This window comes from Misgurnus anguillicaudatus, chromosome 4 (genome assembly GCF_027580225.2).
Source record: "Misgurnus anguillicaudatus chromosome 4, ASM2758022v2, whole genome shotgun sequence".
In the NCBI taxonomy this organism is placed as follows: domain Eukaryota; kingdom Metazoa; phylum Chordata; class Actinopteri; order Cypriniformes; family Cobitidae; genus Misgurnus; species Misgurnus anguillicaudatus.
The window spans coordinates 25,821,055-25,845,280 of record NC_073340.2 but is presented as its reverse complement, the minus strand read 5'-3'; the positions used below and the strand labels follow the sequence as shown (position 1 = coordinate 25,845,280).

At 37.1% G+C, this 24,226-nt stretch overlaps 3 protein-coding genes across 11 annotated transcripts in view; 1 reads left to right on the top strand and 2 right to left on the bottom strand.

The window, feature by feature from the left end:
• The first annotated feature begins 479 nt into the window (after positions 1–479).
• srsf2a (serine and arginine rich splicing factor 2a) lies at positions 480–4,307 on the top strand. 5 transcript variants are annotated; one of them, XR_008636931.2, is made up of 5 exons: positions 480–997; positions 1,722–2,026; positions 2,867–3,006; positions 3,454–3,542; positions 3,998–4,307. XR_008636931.2 is itself a non-coding variant. In XM_055176021.2 (3 exons), the coding sequence occupies exons 1-2, from the start codon at positions 630–632 to the stop codon at positions 2,017–2,019; spliced, it is 663 nt and encodes a 220-aa protein (XP_055031996.2). In that variant the 5' UTR covers positions 480–629; the 3' UTR covers positions 2,020–2,026; positions 3,454–3,659. The 5 variants fall into 5 exon arrangements, 2 of the variants coding, with proteins under 2 accessions (XP_055031996.2, XP_055031995.2); XR_008636930.2 differs by lacking the exon at positions 2,867–3,006; XR_008636929.2 differs by lacking the exon at positions 3,998–4,307 and having other exon boundaries at positions 3,454–3,659.
• On the bottom strand, positions 4,143–14,508 carry habp2 (hyaluronan binding protein 2). The gene is made up of 13 exons (XM_073867057.1): positions 14,356–14,508; positions 14,219–14,252; positions 14,032–14,130; positions 13,451–13,561; positions 13,249–13,365; positions 11,762–11,878; positions 11,124–11,277; positions 10,953–11,047; positions 10,613–10,847; positions 7,204–7,346; positions 6,859–6,991; positions 6,625–6,775; positions 4,143–4,678 (listed from the first exon to the last, which is right to left on the bottom strand). Exons 1-13 carry the CDS (start codon positions 14,419–14,421, stop codon positions 4,517–4,519), a joined length of 1,617 nt encoding a protein of 538 aa, XP_073723158.1. The 5' UTR covers positions 14,422–14,508; the 3' UTR covers positions 4,143–4,516.
• Positions 14,509–21,982: 7,474 nt separating this feature from the next.
• Positions 21,983–24,226, bottom strand: part of dnmbp (dynamin binding protein) — an 80,523-nt gene continuing 78,279 nt past the window's right edge. For all 5 annotated transcript variants that reach the window (XM_055176474.2, XM_055176475.2, XM_055176473.2 and 2 more), the window contains 2 exons: positions 23,155–23,768; positions 21,983–22,999 (listed from right to left, as the gene is read on the bottom strand). In XM_055176474.2, coding sequence (XP_055032449.2) covers positions 22,814–22,999; positions 23,155–23,768 — 800 coding nt within the window. In that variant the 3' untranslated portion in view covers positions 21,983–22,813. The remainder of the gene's footprint in view (positions 23,000–23,154; positions 23,769–24,226) is intronic.

Sequence of the window (24,226 nt, the reverse complement as noted above, 5' to 3'; positions counted from 1 at the left end):
TAATTAAATTAAATTTAATTAATTATATTAATTATAATTAAATATATTAATACATTAATATTAGTACTACTCCATATCCTCTCTATGAAGGACCAGTTATGAGATCAATAATTTTATTTCATATATATATTATTATTATTTCATATTAAATATTATTTCCTTCAATTCTTTGTGTGACCCTGTCTGTAAGGTAATTTTTGTGAATAAGGTTTTCTACATAAAATCACCCTACATACTGTGAAGAGCATTCTGTGAAGACATAACCTTGACTGAGTAAGATTATGTCAAAGATTGAAATCAAACTTTGTTGCTCCTAAATTCAGAATTAGATTATTAGACTAACTTGGATTTCACTGTCAGGGTCACTTTAAAATGACTATTTGGCTATTGATAGGAGCTGGCAGCTTGTAGTGTCACTAAGTTGCCTTTATGTGGCAGTATGTTATCCTCCTGCCCAGGAAATAAAACTCAGCTCCACCTACCGCGGAAATCCGGTTACCGCCATTTTAGAGGGTGGACTGTTCAGCGTGTTTTGCTGAACGCGTTCGAATGTTCCAGTGCTTTCTACGTACATTTCACAAGTAACTGAATTATTTTCTGCGTTATTGCGGTAGACTTAGCAATTCAATATGAGTTACGGCAGGCCTCCGCCAGACGTCGAGGGTATGACTTCTTTAAAAGTCGACAATCTGACGTACCGTACGTCTCCTGAAGCCCTACGGCGAGTTTTCGAAAAGTACGGTCGGGTCGGGGATGTTTACATCCCAAGAGACCCGTACACGAAAGAGAGCCGCGGGTTCGCCTTCGTCAGGTTCCACGATAAACGGGACGCAGAGGATGCGATGGACGCTATGGACGGTGCGCAGCTGGACGGGCGCGAACTGCGCGTGCAGATGGCGAGATACGGGCGCCCGCCAGAGTCCCACAACAGCCGTCGCGGAGCCCAGCCGAGGAGATATGGTGGTGGAGGTGGAGGCGGATACGGTCGAAGCCGCAGGCAAGGACCTTATACGTGCATTTATTATTAAAAAAAACCGACCGTTTTACTTTGTACAGTTTGGGATATAGTAACACAAAATGTTGAGAAACCAGTAGTGCGTGTTTGAGGCCTTCCGCGCGCCTCGTGCTGAAGCCTACGCGAGCTGTAGTTTATACAGGTTAATACCCACATGTAAGAATACTGCAGAAAGTGTAGTAATTATTACTACAGTGTATTGCCATTCATTATAGTAAATACTAAATACAAAAATATAATTTTTATTTATAGTAAATACTTAAACACACTTCAGAACAATAAAGCGCAGCGCACTACAGGACAATAAAATACTAGTTTTCACAATGTATTAATTCACTAGTTAATAATACTACAGAATACTATTGTATACATTAACAAAATGTAGTAATTACTACGATTAATACAATTCAGGATGGTTTACTGTAGTAAATGCTAAACACATGGGTGTTGTTTGGTCAACAGTGTGGATTTGTAATAAACAGCTGCTTCACTTTTTTTGGATGAGCCAACTTTGCTACAAAATCTTTATTTCGGTTGATATCCTTAATTTACAGATGTCTAGAAATTTTTAATTTGTTTAACAACATTTTAAAGGGTTGTTTTGCAAATTACAGTCTTTTGTTTATTGTTAAAGCTGCTGCTTGGTTTTGTTTTTTGTACAAATGAGATTTAAACTTCTAACTTGTACCATGTCTGTTTTTCCCAGTAGTCCTCGACGCAGGAGGCGCAGCAAGTCCAGAAGCAGGAGTCGATCCCGTTCCCGCAGCAGATCCCGCTACAGCCGATCAAGATCCAAGTCGTACTCCCGTTCACGTTCCAAATCCCGCACACCACGCAGGAGCAAGTCGAAATCGGCTTCCAGGTCCCGTTCAAGATCCAAGTCAAAGTCCCGCTCCAGGAGTCACACTCCCCGATCAAACAAAGGGTCCAAATCAAGATCTAGAAGCAGATCCATAAGCAAACCCAAATCTCCAGAGGCGAACGGAGATACCGGTGAATCGTGAAAATTGGGTAAGTTGAAGAGTCCGTATAGAAGAACATTTTTGGATTTTCTTTAAAAAAATTATCAAGATGCCCAATCACAGTGTTGTCATTTTGTACATCCTAAAACCCAGATTTGAACAGATTTTGCTATGTGAGCAGTCCTATAAAAGGACCTCCTTAAAAGTATGCTTTAAATTAGGAATATAGAGCTCATAATCTTTTGAAATCACTTTAAATGCGATGCAAAGAACTTTTTTTACATTTGCCCCACCCTGCTTTCCTCTTACACAAAGTTTCTCAAGGCATTCATGTTCGAACCAAATTTTAATGTAGGTAAACTGATGGTTGATGCATTCGCTCTCTATAGGTGTCAGGTTTAACTTTTTTTGCAGGTCCATGACCACAAAATACATTGATGGGGGGCTGTCTTCTCCAGTGGTTCAGTACAGTACTGATTCATGTAAGGGTGTGAAATCTAGTCAGACAGGACTGTTATTCACAATATTCTCCCTGGAATCTCAACACACTTGAGCTGATCTCAGACCTGCATGATTTATAAAAAAATTATGCATATCCATGTGTATATGGTTTAGAGCAGTGGTCACCAACCCTCTTCCTGGAGATCTACTTTTCCTGCAGAGTTCACCTCCAACCCTCATCAAACCCACCTGAACCTGCCAATCATGCTTTTCGCAGGTGTGCTGAAGCAGGGTTGGATCTAGTGTAGGCAGAGGGTAGATCTCCAGGAACAGGGTTGGTGACCACTGGTTTTGAGCTATCGTGGTTAAAGTAAGTATTTGTTTGTTTTGAAATCAATGGATATGGATAGTACACATTTCATCTAAATGTGGAATTCTTTCCTCCAAGCTGCTGATTCCTGTTTGCAAAAGAGGAGTTTGGGGCAGTTTGAGAGCAGTTAGTGTGTGAACCAACCATTGGCTGCCTGCTGCTGATTGGTGTTTGCTATGGAGCAGGTCGGTCTCATTGAGTGTTGAGGTGGTGTTGAGGTACGTCTGAAGGACAAGGACCTTTTCATCATCCTTGTCACAAGCTCAGGTCTATCGTGACATAAGGCAAAAGCAGGATGGATACGGGGTGTGTTCTCAGAGCCGATTTAAGCTGTTAGGTTGTTGTATTATACCTCAGCGTGCTGACACTTAAAGTGGCTGTGAGAGGCGTATTTCACCCCTCTGTTATTTTACCCTCAAGGTGATCAAATTCAGGTATATGAGCAACACAGAAGAGTGTTCTTCTTAGATTAATCTGCAATGCTTTCAAAAAAAAAAGAGAGAGAGAGCGAGAAACTGACTGTTTGTTCTATACAACCTATGACCAAAATCGATTGTGTAATGAGCAAATAAGTTGTTTAGGACACAAACACATGTGTAAGTAGTAGAGGATCCTCTGCTTTGAATTTCTTTGAAACTTAGATTGTTTTTGTTTGTTTCTTCTAGATGATGTCACATCGTTGAAACTTCAAGGATCACATTGAACGATGTCATCTTATGAGGATACCGAAATAATCCATATATCTGACCGAAAGGTTATTGTAACTTGGTCTACATTTTTCTTTTTTAAATGATTTGTTTTCTGTTGCCCAGAATTGCTTTGTATCATACGTTTGAATTCTTTGTGATATTAAATGATCTTTATCCTTAAACTGGGCTGGCTAGGTGAAATCATTTCTTTTCATTTTGGTAGTGGCTTTTGTTTATTTCCTCAAGTTTTTGAAACTCCCAGAAAGTAAGTTCATTTTAATCCCAATTTAACAACTTTTTCTTAATAAAACATCATTGGACAATTTTGAAATGTGCTTTTTTTTGCTTCAATAGGTGTGTGAGGTAGACATTGCAGATTGGCTAGGCAATGCACTATTAAAAACTAATACAAGTGACACGTTTGACCTGATGCTAACCGAGCAGGTGTTTTATAGTTTAAATGGAAATTTCACAGCAATATGATTCTAATATTTTCTCTTGTGTATTTTTTATGCACTAGGCGCAGTTGCGGCGCAGTTGTGTAGCAGTTGAGTTTTGCTGGTTAGCTGTTAAGGTGGTGCGGTGCAGAGTGCTTGGCTGTTTCCAGTTTTCTCCTGATTGCTCCTGTTAACATCTTAATTTGACTTTAAGATTTGGCTACAGCATTTTAGTTTTTTTTTTTTTTTGCAGAAAGATCCTGTTGCAAACGTAATATGAGCGCATTACACATCGGAGGTTAATCGAGATTAGAGATATATATTTTGATTGCATTTTTCATTGTCTGTGAATTTCTGTGTGAATGCCAATAAAGGTCTTTTTTGAGCATGAAACCGTTTTTGCATAAGTCTTGTTTTTTATGTAAACACTCTTATTCCTAGTAATAAATCATAATGGTTTGAGAATTTTGTTAAGCTGTTTATTGGCAGATGCATTTAAATAACTTTAAATTACAGGCCATGAATATATCTATAAATGATTTATGTAAATATTCTTCAGTTATTATCCCAAACATTAAACTTGTATTTCGTGTAGCACAAACCTAAGATGAACGTATCTTAATATTAAGCCAGTCAATAAACTGGTTCACACGAACGTAGATCCCCGGCTTGTTCTTCTTTCCACAGCTGTCACCCCAACTCACTATACCATGTAAATAATGTTTTTCATCCTTCTGACAAACCAGTGGACCACCAGAATCACCCTATGAAGATGTTAAAAATGAGTTACTACAGTGTGTAAGGTCTGAAATATTCATTACTGAAAAGCATGTTCATTTTAAGCTTTGCATACAATGCTTTTATAATTGTCACAAAATTTTGAGATTTTCGGACCCTGGTAGGGAAAACATCACAAAAATTGTAATGTTCATTTTCTTTGGGTATGCATTGACGTCACTTTTCCACGTGACCACGCCGGAACTCGCCCTGTTGAGTGGCAAATGATTCAACAAAATGGCTGGTTTTCATAGCTGCTGCTTCGAAAACGCCAGTAAAACTGACTACTATAAGCTTAAATTGAATTTAGTGGGACTTAATAGCAGAGGTTGACAATACCTAGTAACATTAGTAACATTTTCCAAGCATCGGTGCTTTATTAGGGTGTTTGTATTGGGAAAAATTTTACTTCACTACATTCTAAACAGTGTTGGGTGTAACTAGTTACTAAGTAATTAGTTACTGTAATTTAATTACTTTTCCCTTGAAAAAGTAAAGTAAGGGATTACTCTTATTTTTCTTGTAATCTAATTACAGTTACTTCTGATGTAACTAAATACTGTGTATGGCCTGTAAAACAATTATGTATACTATAATACAAAAGTGGATTTAACATGGTTTAGTTTACAATTCTCACTATTAACTGGTTGATTATTATTAGCATTAATATTAATGAGATGTTGGCTGTTTATTAATACTTAATAGCACATATAAATGCCTGATTCTGCAAAACCTTATTCTACATCCTTAACCCTCCCCATTTCTGCCAATACTTAAAATTAACAACTTCTTTAGTATTAGTAAGCAGTAGTTGGAGTATATTGAGGCAAAAGTAGTTAATAGTTAGTGAATAGAGAGAATTGGACCCTAAAGTGGGACCAGAATAATTGATGTACTTTTATATATTGTTTCTTCGAGCCATTTCAAGCCTATCCTTGTATCATGTACTAAATAGGATTTAGAAAGTAATTAGTAATAAGTAATTAAATACTTTTTGGAGAGAGTAATTTGTAAAGTAATCTAATTACTTTATTAAAGATGTAATTAGTAACTAGTAATTAATTACTTTTTTTGAGTAACTTACCCAACACTGATTCTAAAGCATATTATCATACTGTGTATTCTTTAATATTGCATATTAAAATTTATTTAATACCTAATTACAGTAAAATTGTGTATTTTGCTTAAGGAAAAATACATGAATGTACTTAAATATTAAGTTTAAAACAAAAACTTATTATTTATGAAATGTAATAGAGTAAAAATTTTGATAATATGCTTTGGAATGTAACGAAACAAGGATAAAATACAAATACTTGAAAAAATATGTTTAAGGAGAAAGTAAAAACTGCTTGATAGTGACCCTAGCATCTTGTCAACCCACCTGTGGTCTGTGGATGTTGGAATGAACGATCAATTTACTTCTCCTTTCGGTGTTTTTTTGGCAGTCTGTAAAACGATAACTTCGAATTCTTGTTAATCTGTTAGTACAGTATATCGCACAACAGCTTTTTTCCCATTTAGACGCGTTTTCCCCGTGTTTTCGCAGATTTCACACTACTTAAATGCTGCCGATCTGTCTTTTGCCACTCAGTGGGCGTAACCGCAGTCATTTTCACCAAAGGTGACGTCACGTGCATACCATCTGGACGGTTTAATAGGACACAAGTGCGGTGACGCGATTACGCGTCTGGTCGGAACTTTACTTCAGGTTTCATTTTTTTTAATGACTAGTTGCTAAACTGAACTCTTGAACAAATACCTCGTCGAAAATAACAAATGTTTTGGTTTCCTAGGTAATCTACGCTTTGTTTATTTAGCTTATGATATAAAACTACTTTAAAAGCACTTTGTTGTTATTTATTCTTAGCTGAGTTTACCGGAAGTTACGTGTTGACCACGAAAGCCGCTTGTTTATGTTGTTACTACACACCTGACAAGAGTCAATTTTTCCCTGCATATACCCAGCACACATCATGGTATCATCCATTCTGTTCCCATAAGCTAGCTGGGACATACATCGCCTCTGAGGGATCAGGAGAACTTTGGCATCCAGCAGCTGAGGAGAGACCGAGTCTTCATCTACGACAGAGACAAATGAGATGAGCTGTATTCACATTGGGTGTTTATAGACGCATTGAACACAGACAACACAGAAGCTTCATCTTTCTCTGTGACTCCATAGCCTGATATGGTGCACTGTGTTTGATCTGGGAATGAATCCCTGGTAAGACACGCTGCTCTAACAGATTCGGTCTCTTGAGCACACAGTCCATTTACACCCTTTAGTTTCAGCAAAGCTTGGATAAATAAGATGGAATAAAACTATATTAAAAACTAATAATTTTACATGATGCAATGCTATCATTGACAAGAATGGACTAATTCATCATGTTGTCCATTTGGGACTCCCTCTTGACATGGCTTAAAAGCCATAAAGTTAAATATGAATATACTCCCAGACAGAGTTATACATAGATTATATGCAGATGGATAAGAGTGAATCACTGACCTATATCATTTAACAGGTATTCATTTGTCAGTGTATAATTCTCATGAACAAAGTCTTTCTCCACTTCCAGAAACTGCTTTGCACGGTCAGCTTTCTCAAGGTTAGTACCACCCAGCTCCACCCGCATCTCTTCAGTCTCATCACTGCCATCAGTAATGGAAACATTCTTGCATATTGATTTATCACTTCATCATTTACCATCGGTGTATACTCCAAGAAATAGTTCACCCAAAATTAAAATTAGCCCATATTTTACTTACCCTTAAGCCATCCTAGATATCCTGGCTATTTTCAGCTTCATAATGACATTGGATAGTCCCCCATTTTTAAATATCTTAAAAGTGTATCCATCCATCAAAAACTAATTCATACGGTTATTATATGTTTTCCAAAGTGAAGCAATGGGTTGGTAAGAAAAACATTTATATTTCAAACTTTATAAACTTTGATCAATGGTGTCTAGCCGTACATGCATTCACAAGTGAGTTGAAATATAAATATTTTCCTTTTAAAACCCTATTGCTTCACAAGACATTTAATAATTGTTTGGATTAGTTTTTGATGGATGGATGTGCTTTTTGGAGCTTTAAAGGGTACATTTCACAATACTTTTTTAAGATGTCAAATAAATCTTTGGTGTCCCCAGAGTACATATGTTTTAGGTCAAAATATCACATAGATAATTTTTAAAGCATGTTAACATTAACACTTCGTAGGTATGTGCAAAAATGTGCCATTTTGGGTGTGTCCTTTAACATGCAAATGAGCGGATCTCTGCACTAAATGGCAGTGGCGTGGTTGGATAGTGCAGATTAAGCGGTGGTATTATCCTCTTCTGACATCATCAGGGGAGTCAAATTTTAATTACCTATTTTTTCACATGCTTGTAGAGAATGGTTTACCAAAACTAAGTTACTGTTTTTTTAAACATTTTCTAGGTTGATAAAAGCACTGGGGACCCAGTTATAGCACATTAAAAGTCAGATTTTCATGGTATGTCCCCTTTAAAAAATGGGGCACTATCCAATGCTATTATAAAGCTGATAAGAGCCAGGATATTATTCAATAATTCTAACTGTGGCTGCTCTGGAAAAAATGTCTTACAGACAGATGGATAATTTTTTTTTAAGAAATGGTCTAGATATTTATCTTATTTGGAAAGGGGGCAGTAATTATTATTATTATTATTTTGTAGGGTATTATTGTTGTCCCTTTTTCACTATTATGTGCTGGAAGTAATTCTTATTGTAGTGAATTGTATAGCCAAATTGTAACCTCAAGCTCTAGTGGGGATCCCTTGTGTGGGAGGGGGTAGGGTTGTGAAAATGTTGATTTGGTACAGATGCGTTATGTTGTATTGTGAAAAGTGCCTGAAAATCAATAAAAATGTTAATCACAAAAAAAATTCTAACTGTGTTGAGTTAAAGAGCACCTATTTCATTGGTAACAAAACAATGTTACTTTGTATATTTGGTATAATACTAATCTGTACGTTGTGATTGGCCTGAATACCTCTGACGTAAGCTGGAAACGTGACGCTCCTTACCATGTTTGAAAGATCCGCGCACAATGCAATGCTAACAGGAGTTAAAGGTATAGTGGAAGATTTTCATTTTCCGGGTGGATCACCTATATCATTGGTCATCCCAGATGTCAATCATTCTGATGATATGTTGACGTATAACCTTTGTACGTGCTCGTCCCTAGGTTCGCTTTCTGCACATGCGCACTTTCACGTCAATGTGTGTTGTGCTACGGTTTCAACCATTCATTGAAGTTCGCATTCTCACTGTGTTTTTTTCAAAATGTCTGAGGGTCGCAAGAGAAAAAGTGTCTACGAATTGTATGACAAGAAGAGAAAGGACTATGAAGAAAGAAACAAGACCAGAGTGTTTATGGGAGACTATTTCACACGCTGGCGTGAGCTAAAAGGACAGGTGGGGCTTCCCACGCGAAGTTTTTACTGGAAAGGTACATTTTGTCATGCTATTTGGAGAAATCCATTTAAAATCACTGCTAGTAAAAGTTGATGTAAGCTATGATTAGCGATGCTAGCCCTGGCACAAGTCACGAACCGCACAAACACGGTAAACATGCCGACAGCAACTTGTAAACAGAGCGTTTACACTTGGTATGATGTGTTTTCATCGATCGGATCACAAGTGGACGAGAGAGACACATTACGTTTACACCTGGTATTTAAATCTGTCTCTTTTGTCCACTTTCGACTGCTTCTGTGCTGAATATTGTGAGGGGGTGGTCTGTGAGACGGTGGACGAGTCTCTCTGCTGTCATTCAAACGCGAGCGGGAGTAATGTTGAGTTTATATGGACGCAAACTAATATTATGTCGGAGTCCACTGCTTGTTTAGCAAGTAAACATGCTGCACAGTGTTTTTTACGTTTATATGTAAGAGCTTTCGCTGAATTTTCAGCGCAATTGATGAAATAGGATCGCGCAACTTTCACACGCTTTCAAAACGAAACTACGGATATCAGCCGCTTTAGTTTTATCAATGAAAGGCTAAAAATAGCACTGTTCACTGTATGTTCACGCCACAAGTCAAAAAAGACATAAAACTTGTGTTTGATACCTCAGATTAGATAAATGGGCGGAGAGAAGGCGGTCGCGTGTGGCTGTTCGAACGCATTCAACCACATGTGCGTTCCGCAACTCCAAAGCAATCGATCGAAAGTGGTTTCGACTACCTCTGGATGTGGTTGAAAGTGGTCGAAAGTGGACGAGCTCAAAACGTTTTGAACACCGTTTACACCTGGCATTAACGTCGTCCACTTGTGATCCGATCGACGAAAACGCATGTTAATGCCAAGTGTAAACAGCCTCCTAGAGTGTGGCGCGTGTGCATTTTTAAAAAAATGTGGAGGGGCGGTTCTTTTAAATTCTTTTAAATTCTTTTTACTTTGGGGTTTGTACCTTTTGCATATCGTTAACATGTACTAATACATACTTACACACCAAAAGATGTTTAAAAAGTGAATCTTAAAATATGTGCTCTTTAAAATAACATAACCTTGGATGGCCAAAATATTGTTTAATTTTTATTTTGGGGTAAACTATTCCTTTTAAAGTGTCACCCATCCGTTGGTTGAAATTTATCCTTAAAATGTCTTTATTTGGCTCAACCATGGGCTTAAAAAACCCAGCATTCACTTACCCAGATTTACTTACAGTTTTGTCCCAAACTTGAAGAAACCCAAAGAACTATTGTGCTTTCTCTATTACACAACTGTGACTGAAGGGCAAGGTTTTCTGATCACCCATTGATGTGCAAATGTTGACAGTCATGTTTTAGTGTATACGTTTGTGGGGGGTGTATTTTGAGGTTTAGAGTAAAACAAACATTAAGTCTATTTGCAAAACCTCTGGTCCATTTTGCAGCCATACTTACATGCAGTGAGCTGCAGTAACGATCCAGCAGGAGTCAATGAGGGTTCCTCCACAACCATGTCTGAAGGTGTCATTAGAACCTTTGGGTCGAAACTGAAGTGAAGCCTGCCAGGGATGAGCATTGGGTAGGGACTTTCTCCCACCAAATATCCTTGGGGAAATCATATTGGACTGGCTTTTCTTTCCACAGCCAGAAAATTCCAGCTTTGCGGGGGGCACTGTAGGTTTTTCTGGAACTAAAATTCAGTTTAGTTGTACAGTTATTATGGATGGTCAAGCAATTAAAAGATGTGTTCATGGATTTGTGTTTATATAAGAGAAGATAGAAGGAAAATCAATACCTTCTTTAAGGCAGGGATTGACATTACAGTAGTCCCAACGGAGCTTGCCTTTCTGTTTGACAAAACACCAGGGTTCTCGTTCTCCATCCGGATTTCTTAAGTGACAAAGACAAAACTCAAGACCACCAGTGATATCATTTTGAGATTTATGGAGATTTCCATTATTTTTACCTGCAGTAGTTGTGGGGTCCAATGCCATCTTTATCTTCAAGCGCTGTTATGGGAATCTTATGGTAGTTCCAGGGTAAACATTCTAGATCATCTACTGTGTTGCTGGCAAACCCCCTGTATGATTGGCCATTTCCCTCATAGCAATCATTTGGATCTGAATACACAATGACATGATCCTGTGTTTGAAAACCCAGCTATCACTTTTTTCTTATAAAAATGATGTAAGGAACATTCTGTGAAAATATAACCTTCATATCTTTTTATATTGACTGAGTAAGATCATGTCAAAGATTGAAATCAAACTTACTCTTAGTGCTCCTAACAGACATAGGGTCACACATGTAGGGACGTTTCCCGGAAAGGGCTTATAGTCCCAGACTAAAATGCATGTTTGAGCTGCCTTATTTTAAAACAACTTGTACTGCCATAACTTAACATATATTAGTGCTATTGCTTTGTTTCAAGATGCACACCAGTATTGATTTTTTTGTAAGGTTTGTAAAAACTACTTAAATGTCCTAATATAATTAAGGCCTAGTCTTTGATTAATGTAAACCCTGTCCGGGAAACCGCCCTGTAGACTATTATGCATTAATTATGTATATATGGGAAATCAATTTAGCAATGTGGCCCATTACCATTTTGGCAGAATCTCCCAGTGTAGTTTCCAGGACATTCACATGCAAAGTCGGATCTTGTACGTCCTCTAACACACGTTCCTCCATTCAGGCACGGACTCGGGTTGCAAGCAGAAGCTAACATTGCAAACAAAAGTATTTAGAGAGATAGAACTACAATCCTAAAGAGCCGCCGACCGGCTTGCATGGTTTCTTTAATTCAAGAACCTTTAAAGGATAAAGTATGTATTGCGTCATAGATTAGCACTGGGATACACTATAAAAGTGAAAGTTACTTCAACTTCAAACTTAAATTTTGTCACTTTTTTGTCCATTTTTTTATTATTTAAATTGGTAACATTTAAAAGTGTGAGTTTTTTCAAATTATATTTTAACTTAAAGGACAAGTTCGGTATTTTACACTTAAAGCCCTGTTTTCAGATTGTTTATGAAGAAATAGACTGAAATTTGGACATATGATGCTGGCCCGAGAATTTTCGGGTGTTTGTTGTATCAACTCCCACCTCTACAATGGCTGTATAGGTGCCCTTGGACAATCCTTACTAAAATGCATTAAATTTTCGTTTACAAAGACGTGTAACTCACCGAGTGGTCAGGGGTGTTCACTAATATGCTCACACAAAAATCGCTGCAAAAGATGCTTTCCAACATGTTTTATCGTAGTTTTTGTTCAACTACATTGACTTGTATTAGATGTGCTGTGAGGTACGGTATTACTTCGCGCCGGGAACGTTGTTTGTATTCTTGCAATTGGCAAAGGTGGATTATCGCCACCAACTGGTCTGGAGTGTCTATTATTCAAGCCTTTAACGGAAGAATATATGGGTGTGAGGCGTTTGAAAAAAATAGGTCCACAAGTTTACAACGAATGCTAAAACAGCTGTTGGAAAGCATCTTTTGCAGCGATTCTTGTGTGAGCACACCAGTGAACACCCCCGACCACTCGGTGAGTTTCACGTCTTTGTGGGGGTTAATGCACAAACACCTGAAAAGTCTTGGGTCAGCATCATATGTCCAAATTTCAGTCAAAACCGTTCTATTTCATCATAAACAATCTGAAAACAGGGCTTTAAATGTAAAATATGCACACACGCGAGAGAGTTCGGGTCTTCTCGGGTCTGTTCGGGGCAAAAACACTTTCATTTTAAATTACCCGAGACCCGATGCCGCTATTACTGTACCCGACCCGTGTCCGAGGCACATGTGAAACCCGGACCTCGGGTTTTCGGATCTAAGTGGACCCGTGAAGACCTCTACTGCAAAGTTACACATCCCAAAGTTTACGGTGACGCAACTTATCATCTCCAACTTTGTTCTTGGATAACAATGACCATTTTAAGGAAATTAGTAAAAATTCTCATTGAGATGTTTTGACAAATGTTTTGAATATTTTTTTTTAAATGTACCTTTGCTCTTGGCTGATAGAAACAGTTATTTTTGACAAACATTTGTTTGTCTTGAAAAAATTGAGAAAGAGATACCCTCACCTTTCTTGCAATTAGGGGCCTTGTAAGGTGGCCGGCACTTGCATTCGTAGAATGGCTTTTGTTGGGTTCTGACACATAAACCGTTATAACACTTTACCTTCTTACACACATTCCTCTCTATTAAAAACACAAACACATGCTAAATAATAATACACACAATGTTTCTTAAAATCGTGCTTCTGTACCATAAGCGTGATCTCACCATCCTGACATTTTTTGCCAATATAAGGCTCTGGACACGTGCAAGTAAAGCCCCCACTTTCGGTGGCTTCACATACACCATTATTCTCACAGGGATTTGGGTCACATGCATCTACAGAAACAGGAAAATTACCTTGTAGTGCATCAATTTCCAAAAAACATTTTGAACATAAACTGTATGAAATCACTGAAGGTATTTATTTAATATTTAGGGCTCACAAAGTATCACAAAAACATACTGATAATGATCTTTGTTTAAACACACACTCTAAGAATTAAAACTACAAAAGCTGTCACTAGGACGTTAACCTTATAAAAGTACAACTTTGTACCTAAAAAGTGCATTTAGGTACCTCAAAGGTACAGTTTTGGTGCCATATCTGTACCTAAATGGTCCATATTAGGACCCTTTTAAAGGGTACTGCCCCAATGACATTGTTTGTACCTTTATTTCTGCATAAGCTACAAAGGATTATGTTGTTTATTGACTAAAACAAACAGGTGGAGTTCTTTTTTATGAAGACATTTTTCACCAAACTGAAACCCTTTAATACATTTGCATTATCGTCTGCATGTACTTGCCTTGTTCATCAAAAAAGTCAAAAATCCAGTCAATGGTCTCATCAACAATATCAGGTGAGGATGATTCCTCTGTCTCACTGAATGCATAGTCATATACGTCTGTCAGGAGGAGAGAGAAATGAGCATGGCATAAGGCTGTAGCAAACTTACAAACAAATAAATCAATTGCAAACAATGTATTGCTCACCTTCAACTAAAGTAAACAACTCATCTAACAAACCCTGAAACAATGACACATTTCAGTCAAATGCAGTAGCAGTTAATCATGTAATTGTATTATTATTAAGTTTAACTAAGTCAAAGCATTAACATAAGGTGACATACCGGAGCTGATTGCACTGGCGAAGTAATGCCAGACACACCCATCAAAAGCAAAATGATTAAAAACATGATTTTAGGAGTAATAGATGCACACCGACCACCACAAAAGTGTCCCGTCGTCTATAGGCAATAGTGATTATATTGACCTGAGCCTAGATGACCCCTGGACCTTACATTTCTGTGTTAGCTGTTTAGCAATCATTACCCAACAACATTGATTTTCAAACTAAGAGCTACAATATACACTCTCAGAAATAAAGATACAAAAATTGTCAATAGGCTGGTACCCTTTTAAAAAGTACAACTTTGTACCTAAAGAGTGCAAGTTTTAGAACCTCAAAAATGCATGTAACAATCCATACATACATTCATATATACAAGGGTGAAATGTCAACTAGGGACTTTTCAAAATCACGACCGTGTTTCCCACCGCCCACTTTCAAAGTCGTTTGTTTAGTTTCTCAGTATGTCATCAAGCCTGGTTTATTTAAGTACACTGAACTTTACATTCCTAAGCCATAGGCATATTACAACAATTTACGATAAACTAAAAATAATAATCAACTTTATAATTGTTAATATTCTGAAATAAGACAGTCTGATGATGAATGCAGACTACAAATGTGACCCCCTGAAGGCAGCCATCGGATTAAAAAATGGCCATTGTCATCGCCACAGAAGAGTTGGGCCGAGCAGGACAAAAAGTGTTGATGCGTGCACACACTAATGGGACGTATACACACCAAATGCAAATTCAACGATTTTCACGATTAGATTACATACAAAGTCAATGCATAGATGGGTCAATATCATATAAAGTGCCTTTGAGACTGCACATTTTCCCCACAAAATCTGAGATTTTAAGATTTAACTTCATTTGTATTAAAGAGACCTTAGGCTGTTAGAAATGCGTATTGGTCAAGCTCCAGCACTTTTTATATATGAACTGCAAGCAGATCACTATACAAACAAACCTATAAAATATGTCCACCCTGTCATGCAAATTAAATGTAAATTTTCATGACAGAATGGACATTTTTAGCTAAAATTATAGCATTTAATGAACACATAGCTGCAGTTAGCTAAGCCGTTCACCGTTGAAGCTGACTGTGCTCTGTTTAAAATACATATTTTGATTTTCTGCTAAGTTTATGTTCATTCATATTTTACAGTGACAGGGTGGACATTTTAAGCTTGACAACACGCAACTGCTAACAAAATATGATAAAAATAAGGAAAAATAAGTGTAGATACTTACTGTGTGTGCATTATATGTTTTAACCTCTTCTAAAGAAAGATCAAATGAGGGACGGGATGTCACTGAGTACATCAGTTGGTTTCTTAAATGGACGTTTACCCCAAAATAACAGAGTGGACAGCAATTCCAGGGACACGTGCAAAATGCTTAATACTATTATGAAAATTGAAAATAAATTATAAAAATGACTTTTTTTTATTAAATAACTTGTCATTTATACACTTTTTACACTCACTAAAGTTAGCTGAGCAGTGTCTGGAACATGCCAAAATCGACTGCATCCAATCAAAGAAAAACATATTTCAAGAGACTTATCATTGTACTTTTGTGTAAATGTTTGACCATTTATAATAAAACCTCAGAATGTCTATATTTTGGATTATATTCATAATGACTAAGTGATTCGAATAAAGACAGCAATAAGACACTTTATAGTGATATTAACTCGGACGCTATTAAACAATCAACAAATAAATGCCACAAGCAGCAGCATCAATAGACTTTAATGTCATTGTGGATGAAAAGAAATAATTAAGATGTGAGTTGGTTCATTCAGTAAATTAGCTCTCAGGTCAGCACAATCATATTTTCTGTCAGACAGAATTTGTCTACATCTGTTGATGTTATCCTAACGTTGACTGAGCTAACGTTACCATACACTGTTGCTGAGTAAGACAATATGTAATGTAGATTAAAACCTTCTATGTACCATGAAAATGAGTTTAACCACACATTTTCTGGATGCTAGTATAGGATTATAACTTAGTTTTCATATTTTGAATATTATCAAATTTAATGCTCTTCTTAGAAAAGCTAAAATGTGCTTATATTTTGTTAATACATCGTCATGGTGTGGTTTCATATTATTTACGTCACATTAATGGTTAACATTTTTGACTTCATAAAATTATTCTCTCAAGTCTTAGTGGTTGGTATTTTAAACAATAAAGACATAAGATTTTTTTTCAATTATACATAGCATACTATTCGTTTTGGTATTTCCTGTTAATTTTATTACCAGTCCCTAAATGTATGTAAATGTAAAATTACAGAAATAACTGTATTTTTGTTTTACGGAACATTTCTGTAGTTTATTGCGGCCGTTATTTTATGGTATTTTTCCCGCACCCCAGCTGCCAGAAGTTTACGGATTTTTTACAGATTTTTTTACAATGTTCTTGTAAAATTACAGAAAAAACTGTATTTTTGTTTTACGGAACATTTCTGTAGTTTATTGCGGCTGTTATTTTATGGTATTTTTCCCGCAACCCCACTTGCCAGAAGTTTACGGATTTTTTACAGATTTTTTTTACAATGTTCTTGTAAAATTACAGAAAAAACTGTATTTTTGTTTTATGGAACAGTTCTGTAGTTTATTGCGGCTGTTATTTTATTGTATTTTTCCCGCACCCCAGCTGCCAGAAGTTTACGGATTTTTTACAGATTTTTTTCACAATGTTCTTGTAAAATTACAGAAAAAAATTTATTTGTTTTACGGAACATTTCTGTAGTTTACTGCGGCCGTTATTTTATGGTATTTTTCCCGCACCGCAGCTGCCAGAAGTTTACGGATTTTTTACAGATTTTTTTATAATGTTCTTGTAAAATTACAGAAAAAATTGTATTTTTGTTTTACGGAACATTTCTGTAGTTTATTTCTGTGTAATCACCCCAGCTGCCAGAAGTTTACGGATTTTTTACAGATTTTTTTTACAATGTTCTTGTAAAATTACAGAAATAACTGTATTTTTGTTTTACGGAACATTTCTGTAGTTTATTGCGGCCGTTATTTTATGGTATTTTTCCCGCACCCCAGCTGCCAGAAGTTTACGGATTTTTTACAGATTTTTTTATAATGTTCGTGTAAAATTACAGAAAAAAATGTATTTTTGTTTTACGGAACATTTCTGTAGTTTATTGCGCCCGTTATTTTATGGTATTTTTCCCGCACCCCAGCTGCCAGAATTTTACGGATTTTTTACAGATTTTTTAAAAATGTTCTTGTAAAATTATAGAAAAAACTGTCTTTTTGTGTATTTTGGAATTTTTTTGTAATTTATTGTGCCCGTTTTTTTTTTACAGTGTAGCCAATGTCGAAAATGTTTTCCCCATTATGTGTCCCCCACTTCTCAAACCAAAGTTACACACTTCAAATCTTAACAGATTAAGCTGATTTCAGACCTGCATGGTTAAAAAAATATGCATATCCATGTGTATATGGTTTAGAGCTATCGTACTAGGTACAGTAAGTATTTGTTTGTTTTAAAATAGTACACATTTTATCTAAATGTGGAATTCTTTCCTCCAAGCTGGTGATTTCTGTTTGCAAAGAGGAGTTTGGGGCAGTTTGAGAGCAGTTAGTGTGTGGTCCGACCATTGGCTGCCTGCTGCTGATTGGTGTTTGCTATGGAGCAGGTCGGTCTCATTGAGTGTTGAGGTGGTGTTGAGGTACGTCTGAAGGACAGTGGACAGAGACCTTTCATCATCTTTTTCATCATCCTTGTCACAAGCTCATGTCTATCGTGACATAGGCAAAAGCAGGATGGATACGGGGTGTGTTCTCAGAGCCGGTTTAAGCTGTTAGGTTGTTGTATTATACCTCAGCGTCCTGTAATCTTCCTAGATTAACGTGCAATGCATTCTGGAAATATAGAGAAACTGTTTGTTTGTTCTGTACAACCTATGACCAAAATCGATTATTGTGTAATGAGCAAATACATTGTTTAGGACACGTACACATGTGTAAGTAGAGGATCCTCTGCTTTGAATTTCTTTAAAACTTGATTTTTTTGTTTGTTTCTTCTGAATGTTTACAGTTATAATGGATGGTCAAGCAAATAAAAGATGTGTTCATGGATTTGTGTTTAGATAGAAGGAAAATCAATACCTTCTTTAAGGCAGGGATTGACATTACAGTAATCCCAACGGAGCTTGCCTTTCTGCTTGAAAGACACCAGGGTTCTCGTTCTCCATACGGATTTTTTTAAGTAATAAAGACAAAACTCAAGACCACCAGTGATATCATTTTGAGATTTACGAAGTTTTACATTAATTTTTACCTGCAGTAATTGTGGGGTCCAACCCCACCTTTCCCTTTAAACTCTGTACACATTCTAGATCTTCTACTGTCTCGCTGACAATGTGTTTGAAAACCCAGCTATAGTCACTTTTTCTTATAAAAAAAAACTCCTACATAATGAAAATATAACATAGATTTAATATTGACTTAGTAAGGTCAAAGGTTAAAATCAAACTTTGATGCTCCTAACTTCAAAATTACATTATGAGCCTGGATTTCACAGGCAGGGTCACACATGCAGACTTTTATAACTAATGCATCAATTATGTACAGCGGGTGAAATAAGTATTGAACACGTCACCATTTTTCTCAGTTAACATATTTCTAAAGGTGCTATTGACATGAAATTTTCACCACCGGATGTTGATAACAACAACACATTCAAAGAAATCAAGCCATAGATGTCCATAAATTATGCGTAATCATGAAAAATGACACAGGGAAAAAGTATTGATTCGCTTAGTGAAATGTATTTAATGCTATTTACAAAAGCCTTTGTTGGTAACGAAAGATTCAAGACGCCTCCTTTATGGAGAAACTAGTTGCATGCATTGCTCAGGTGTGATTTTTGACCCTTTCATTCTTCAACACAAAACCAATAGGCTTTATGCCCAGCTGCACTACTTCCTGAACTTCAGCAGCTCCTTGTTTCCTGTCTGCCATTATTGGACAAACTGATTAATCCAGGTGTGTTTGATTATTGTTGTTGTGACTACTGAGGTCAGGCACACCTGGATTAATCAGTTTGTCCAATAATGGCAGACAGGAAACAAGGAGCTGGCTGAAGTTCAGGAAGTAGTGCAGCTGGGCATAAAGCCTATTGACAGTTTCTGTGTCTGTGGGTTAGGGTTTACCCATCATGAGATGTTTCTTGCATGACACATTGGTAATGAGGCACTATTTAGGCCATCAGTTGGGACTAAACCTGTTATGTTGTTTTGCACTGACGTCAGACGCAAATTTGCGTCGTCTTCCATTTTCTAATGATTGCTCCAATGATTGCTTTATGCAGCTAATGACCTCAAACAGGTGCATCAAATTTAGGATAATAAATGGAGTGGAGGTGGACATTTTAAAGGCAGACTAACAGGTCTTTGAGGGTCAGAATTCTAGCTGATAGACAGATGTTCAAATACTTATTTTCAGCTGTATCATACAAATAAATAGTTGAAAAAAATCATATATTGCGATTTAGATTATGTCTCTCACAGTGGACATGCACCAACGATGACAATTTCAGACCCCTCCATGATTTCTAAGTGGGAGAACTTGCAAAATAGCAGGGTGTTTAAAGGGATAGTTCGGCCAAGAATGATATTGAACCCACGATTTGCTCGCCCACAGGCTGTCCGGGTTGCATGTGTCCATCGTTTTTCGGACGAACACATTTTCGGATATTTTGGAGAATGTTTTGGATCTTTCTGTTGATTGAATGTGATGTTGCGGGGTCCACGACCTTCAAGTCCAAAAAAAAGTGCGTCCATCCTTCACAAAATAAATCCAAACAGCTCCAGGATGATAAATAAAGGTCTTCTGAGGGTAATCCGTGCGGTGTTGTTGTAGAAATATCCATATTTAAAACTTTATTAACGTAAATAACTACCTTCCGGTAGCGCCGCCATCTTAGACTCCTCTGTATTCAGGAGAGAGTATTAGCGTAGTGTACGCACTTTTCTTAGTGATGTATGACAAATTCGGAGGGCGGGGGCACAGAGCAACAGCAGAGTAACCTCCGTAAGCTGAGTAAAGCTCTGATCTTGAATGCAGACGCGACTAAGATGGCGGCGCTACCGGAAGGTAGTTATTTACGTTAATAAAGTTTAAAATATGGATATTTCTACAACAACACCGCACGGATTACCCTCAGAAGACCTTTATTTATCATCCTGGATAAACGTGGACCCCGTAACTCACATTGAATCAACTGAAAGATCTAAAACATTTTCTAAAATATCCGAAAATGTGTTTGTCTGAAAAACGATGGACATATGCAACTTGGACAGCTTGGGGGTGAGTAAATCGTAGGTTTAATATCATTTTTGGCCGAACTATCCCTTTAAATACTTATTTTCCTCACTGTACCTCAGAGGTACAATTTTGGTACCTTATATGGTCCATATCAGGACCTTTTTAAAGTGACAGCTTTTGTGCCTTTATTTCTGACATAAGCAGTGCATAAGCAGTAAAGGATTATGTTGTTTGTTGACTAAAACAAACAGGTGGAGTTCAGTTTTATAAGGACATTTTTCACCTTAACTCAAACCCTTTAATAAATTTGCATTATCGTCTCCCAGTAGGCTACTTGCCTACTTGCGAGTTGCTGTACCTCGAAGCAGACTCGTATCTAGAGTTCCTATTGGAGGAGTCCGTCTCCGAGAAGTCCGAGGGGTTTCTGTAATTGGTCAGCGTGATCTGACCCGAGTCTAAAGAGTCTCTATGTTTTTGTAAGTAAGTTCTTTATTTAGATTTATTTATTTTAAAAGAAAGTTTTTCTTTTAAAATTTCCCTGCAATTAGGCAAACCCTGGTCTAATGTATACTGTCAGAAGGTACAGAAGCTGCTACTGGGGTAGTTCCCAAATAGTGCATATTAGTACTTTTATTGGTAACTTGCAGGTACATATCTATACCTACACTGCAAAAAAAAAAATGAATTTCAAGAAAAAAAAATCTTAGTATTTTTGTCTTGTTTTCAGTAAAAATATTAAAAAATTCTTAAATTAAGATGGTTTTTCTTGATGAGCAAAATGACCCAAAAAAATAAGTCTAGTGTTTAGACCAAAAATATCAAATTTAAGTGATTTTGTGCATCTGCCAATGGGGTGAGGAACTTTTTCTTGAATTTAGTGTTTAAGAAAAATGTTCAAGATTTTTTTGCTTACCTACTGGCAGATTTTTTTTTTTGCTTGTTTTATACACAAAATCACTTAAATTTGATATTTTTGGTCTAAAAATGACAGTTATTTTCTTGGGTCGTTTAGCTCATCAAGAAAAAGCATCCCAATTTTTGAATTTCTAGATATTTTTACCGAAAACAAGACAAAAAGTCCAAGAATTTTTTTTCTTGAAAATAATTTTTTTGCAGTGTAAATGGTATTAGGACCCTTTTAAAGTGCACCGTCTCAGTGACAGTACATTTCTTAAAGTGTAGGCTTTTAACGGTTTTATTAATATTCATTATGTGATAAGAAACATACACTAACACTACAAACACTTCAATCTCAGACTTTTAAAATGCATAAGAATTCAAAAGCAAAACAATCAATCTATCTAGATAAAACACTTAAACAACTATTGTTTTCAACTGATGTATTTTTATTCAAAAGAAGAGAAACAGATCAGTTGACACTGGAGTGCAGAAGTACATTCTCAGTATATACAGCATCAGATAAATATGACGGGTGGGATCATATTTTAGGGATCACATCAAAAAATGAGCTCAATGGTGCCCTTAACAGCTCAGAACAACAAGATTAATTTGCAAAATCATTCACAAGTGCAAACTCAATGCTATCAAAAGTAAAAAGGTAAAAAAACACTGTACCTTAAAAAAAAGTGTCTGCTGCATTTCATTTATGTACATTTTCAGGAATATGAAACAGTCACCAGTGATAATATCGCTATGATCTGAGAGCCGTAATGGAGGCTAAATTCAAACACACTCAACGCAATTGTAATTCATTCATTCACTCTCGCATGCTTACGGGCATCACCACCATGCCAGTACTGGATCAACATCAGTCTCTCTCCAGGTCGTACACACGTCCTAAACAAGTCCACTCTTAAACATTCAAGAGATTTAAACTCTCTACGAGCATTTAAGCGCAAACACTATAACCAAAGTACTCTGCTAGAGCCTGGGTACGCCCAAACCAAACGTTTTACAATGCACAGTCGTGTGCTATTCCTTCTTCAACCACAAGGAGGCACACAGGAGTTACATTCACTTCTACAAAATACAGAGACTGGAGCATTAAATGCTGTTTTTATGGTGATGTTTTCATCCAGTATTGGCAGCAATAACCAGTTCACCACATCAGTGCATTTCCGTAATAGTTAAGGCACAAACATGTCCTATTGTAGTGTTTTTCTCCTCACTGAGTTGTCGTCTGGTGTGGCTGAAGATCATGTGTACTCCGATTTGCGTATGTAATTGGATGGGATGTAACCTCTTCGCCCCCCGGCCTCGCCCAGCCACCACTCCTGGTTTCCATTCATGTCCTGGAACTCAAGGATTCGGACCCTCTGATTGGCTGAAACGCTGAGTTCATTCGAACACCGGGCACTGAATGAGTAGATCGCATAATATATCTAAAGGAAAAAATGAATACAGAGAATTATAAAAAAAATATTATATTAGTATGCATGTTCCCTATGCTTGAACCCATGACCCTTGTGAAGCTAAACCAAGTATTTATTTAATTTATATAAGCTTACAATGTGTACTATATATATATAAAACATACCTGGTGGCCATCCAGTTCTGGTTCTGGATCTATAAATTCATCAGGAGGGTACTGTGGACTCTTCTGCTGTACCGAATAATCTCCATTTCGTCTCTGCAGCGAACCGTTTGAACCATTGCTGTACCTCGAAGACGACTCGTATCTAGAGTTCCTATTGGAGGAGTCCGTCTCCGAGAAGTCCGAGGGGTTTCTGTGATTGGTCGGCGTGATCTGACCCGAGTCTAAAGAGTCTCTGTGATTGGTGGGACTTCTGTATGAAGGTTCATAGTCCCTGTTATTTCGTAAGGCTGTCTCAGACGGTTCTTTGCCGTTTGGGGAGTTTCTGTAGGTGGGGTCGAGGGAATCTCTCTGATTGGTGGAGGCCTCTCTGTTTTTCCTAGGGGTCGTGTCATGGCGAGTGTGTGTTTGGAGGGGAGGCGTGGCCGTCGAGAAGCTGACAGTCGCCGTTTCTTGGTTGAAGACGAGAGTGCTGTCGCTGTTCTGCCGTGAGAACCTAGGGGAGGAGCCACCATAGCCCGATTCATTTGATGACTGGCTCTCAATGGAAACATCTGACTGGCTCGTGCGCGGGTTGTAGGGCTTTAGGAACGAACTGTACACAAAGCCCTTTGTAGCTGCAGAAACGGGGGAAAAAAAACAAATGCATTTACAACACCCACTTTCTAAAACGGTGTTTGCTTTTTAAAAAAATGGATTGTAACCAAACAAATTATGTGCATAACACACAAAAAAACAGTTATTGGCTAAAATTAAATAAAGAACAAACATAATACTTAAGCCACCTTTCCACTGTATATGACATTCGGATGGGACTGTTAGAGTTCGCCCCCTAGTGGGAGTTGTAATAAAATTTCAGTTTAATCAGAGACTTCATTCTAATATTAAAAAGTATAGCGGAGGATTTTCTCGAATTTTAGAAAAGAACCGCCTTCTCCAGGTTTAAAAAAAAATGAAATTGCGCAACACTCCTGATTGACAACTAGGAGAACCAATAGTCTTGATGATCCACCCGGAAAAAGAAAATCCTCCGCAATACCTTTAACCATAGTGAAATAAATTAATTAATGCAAAT

Coding starts and splice junctions, on each gene's coding strand:
- srsf2a (XM_055176020.2), top strand. CDS start 630: ATGAGTTACGGCAGGCCTCCGCCAGACGTCGAGGGTATGACTTCTTTA. Junction 998..1,721: donor GGATACGGTCGAAGCCGCAG/GCAAGGACCTTA, acceptor TGTTTTTCCCAG/TAGTCCTCGACGCAGGAGGC.
- habp2 (XM_073867057.1), bottom strand. CDS start 14,421: ATGTTTTTAATCATTTTGCTTTTGATGGGTGTGTCTGGCATTACTTCG. Junction 13,562..14,031: donor TGACTTTTTTGATGAACAAG/GCAAGTACATGC, acceptor CTGTTTCTGTAG/ATGCATGTGACCCAAATCCC. Junction 11,879..13,248: donor GGCCCCTAATTGCAAGAAAG/GTGAGGGTATCT, acceptor TTGCAATGTTAG/CTTCTGCTTGCAACCCGAGT.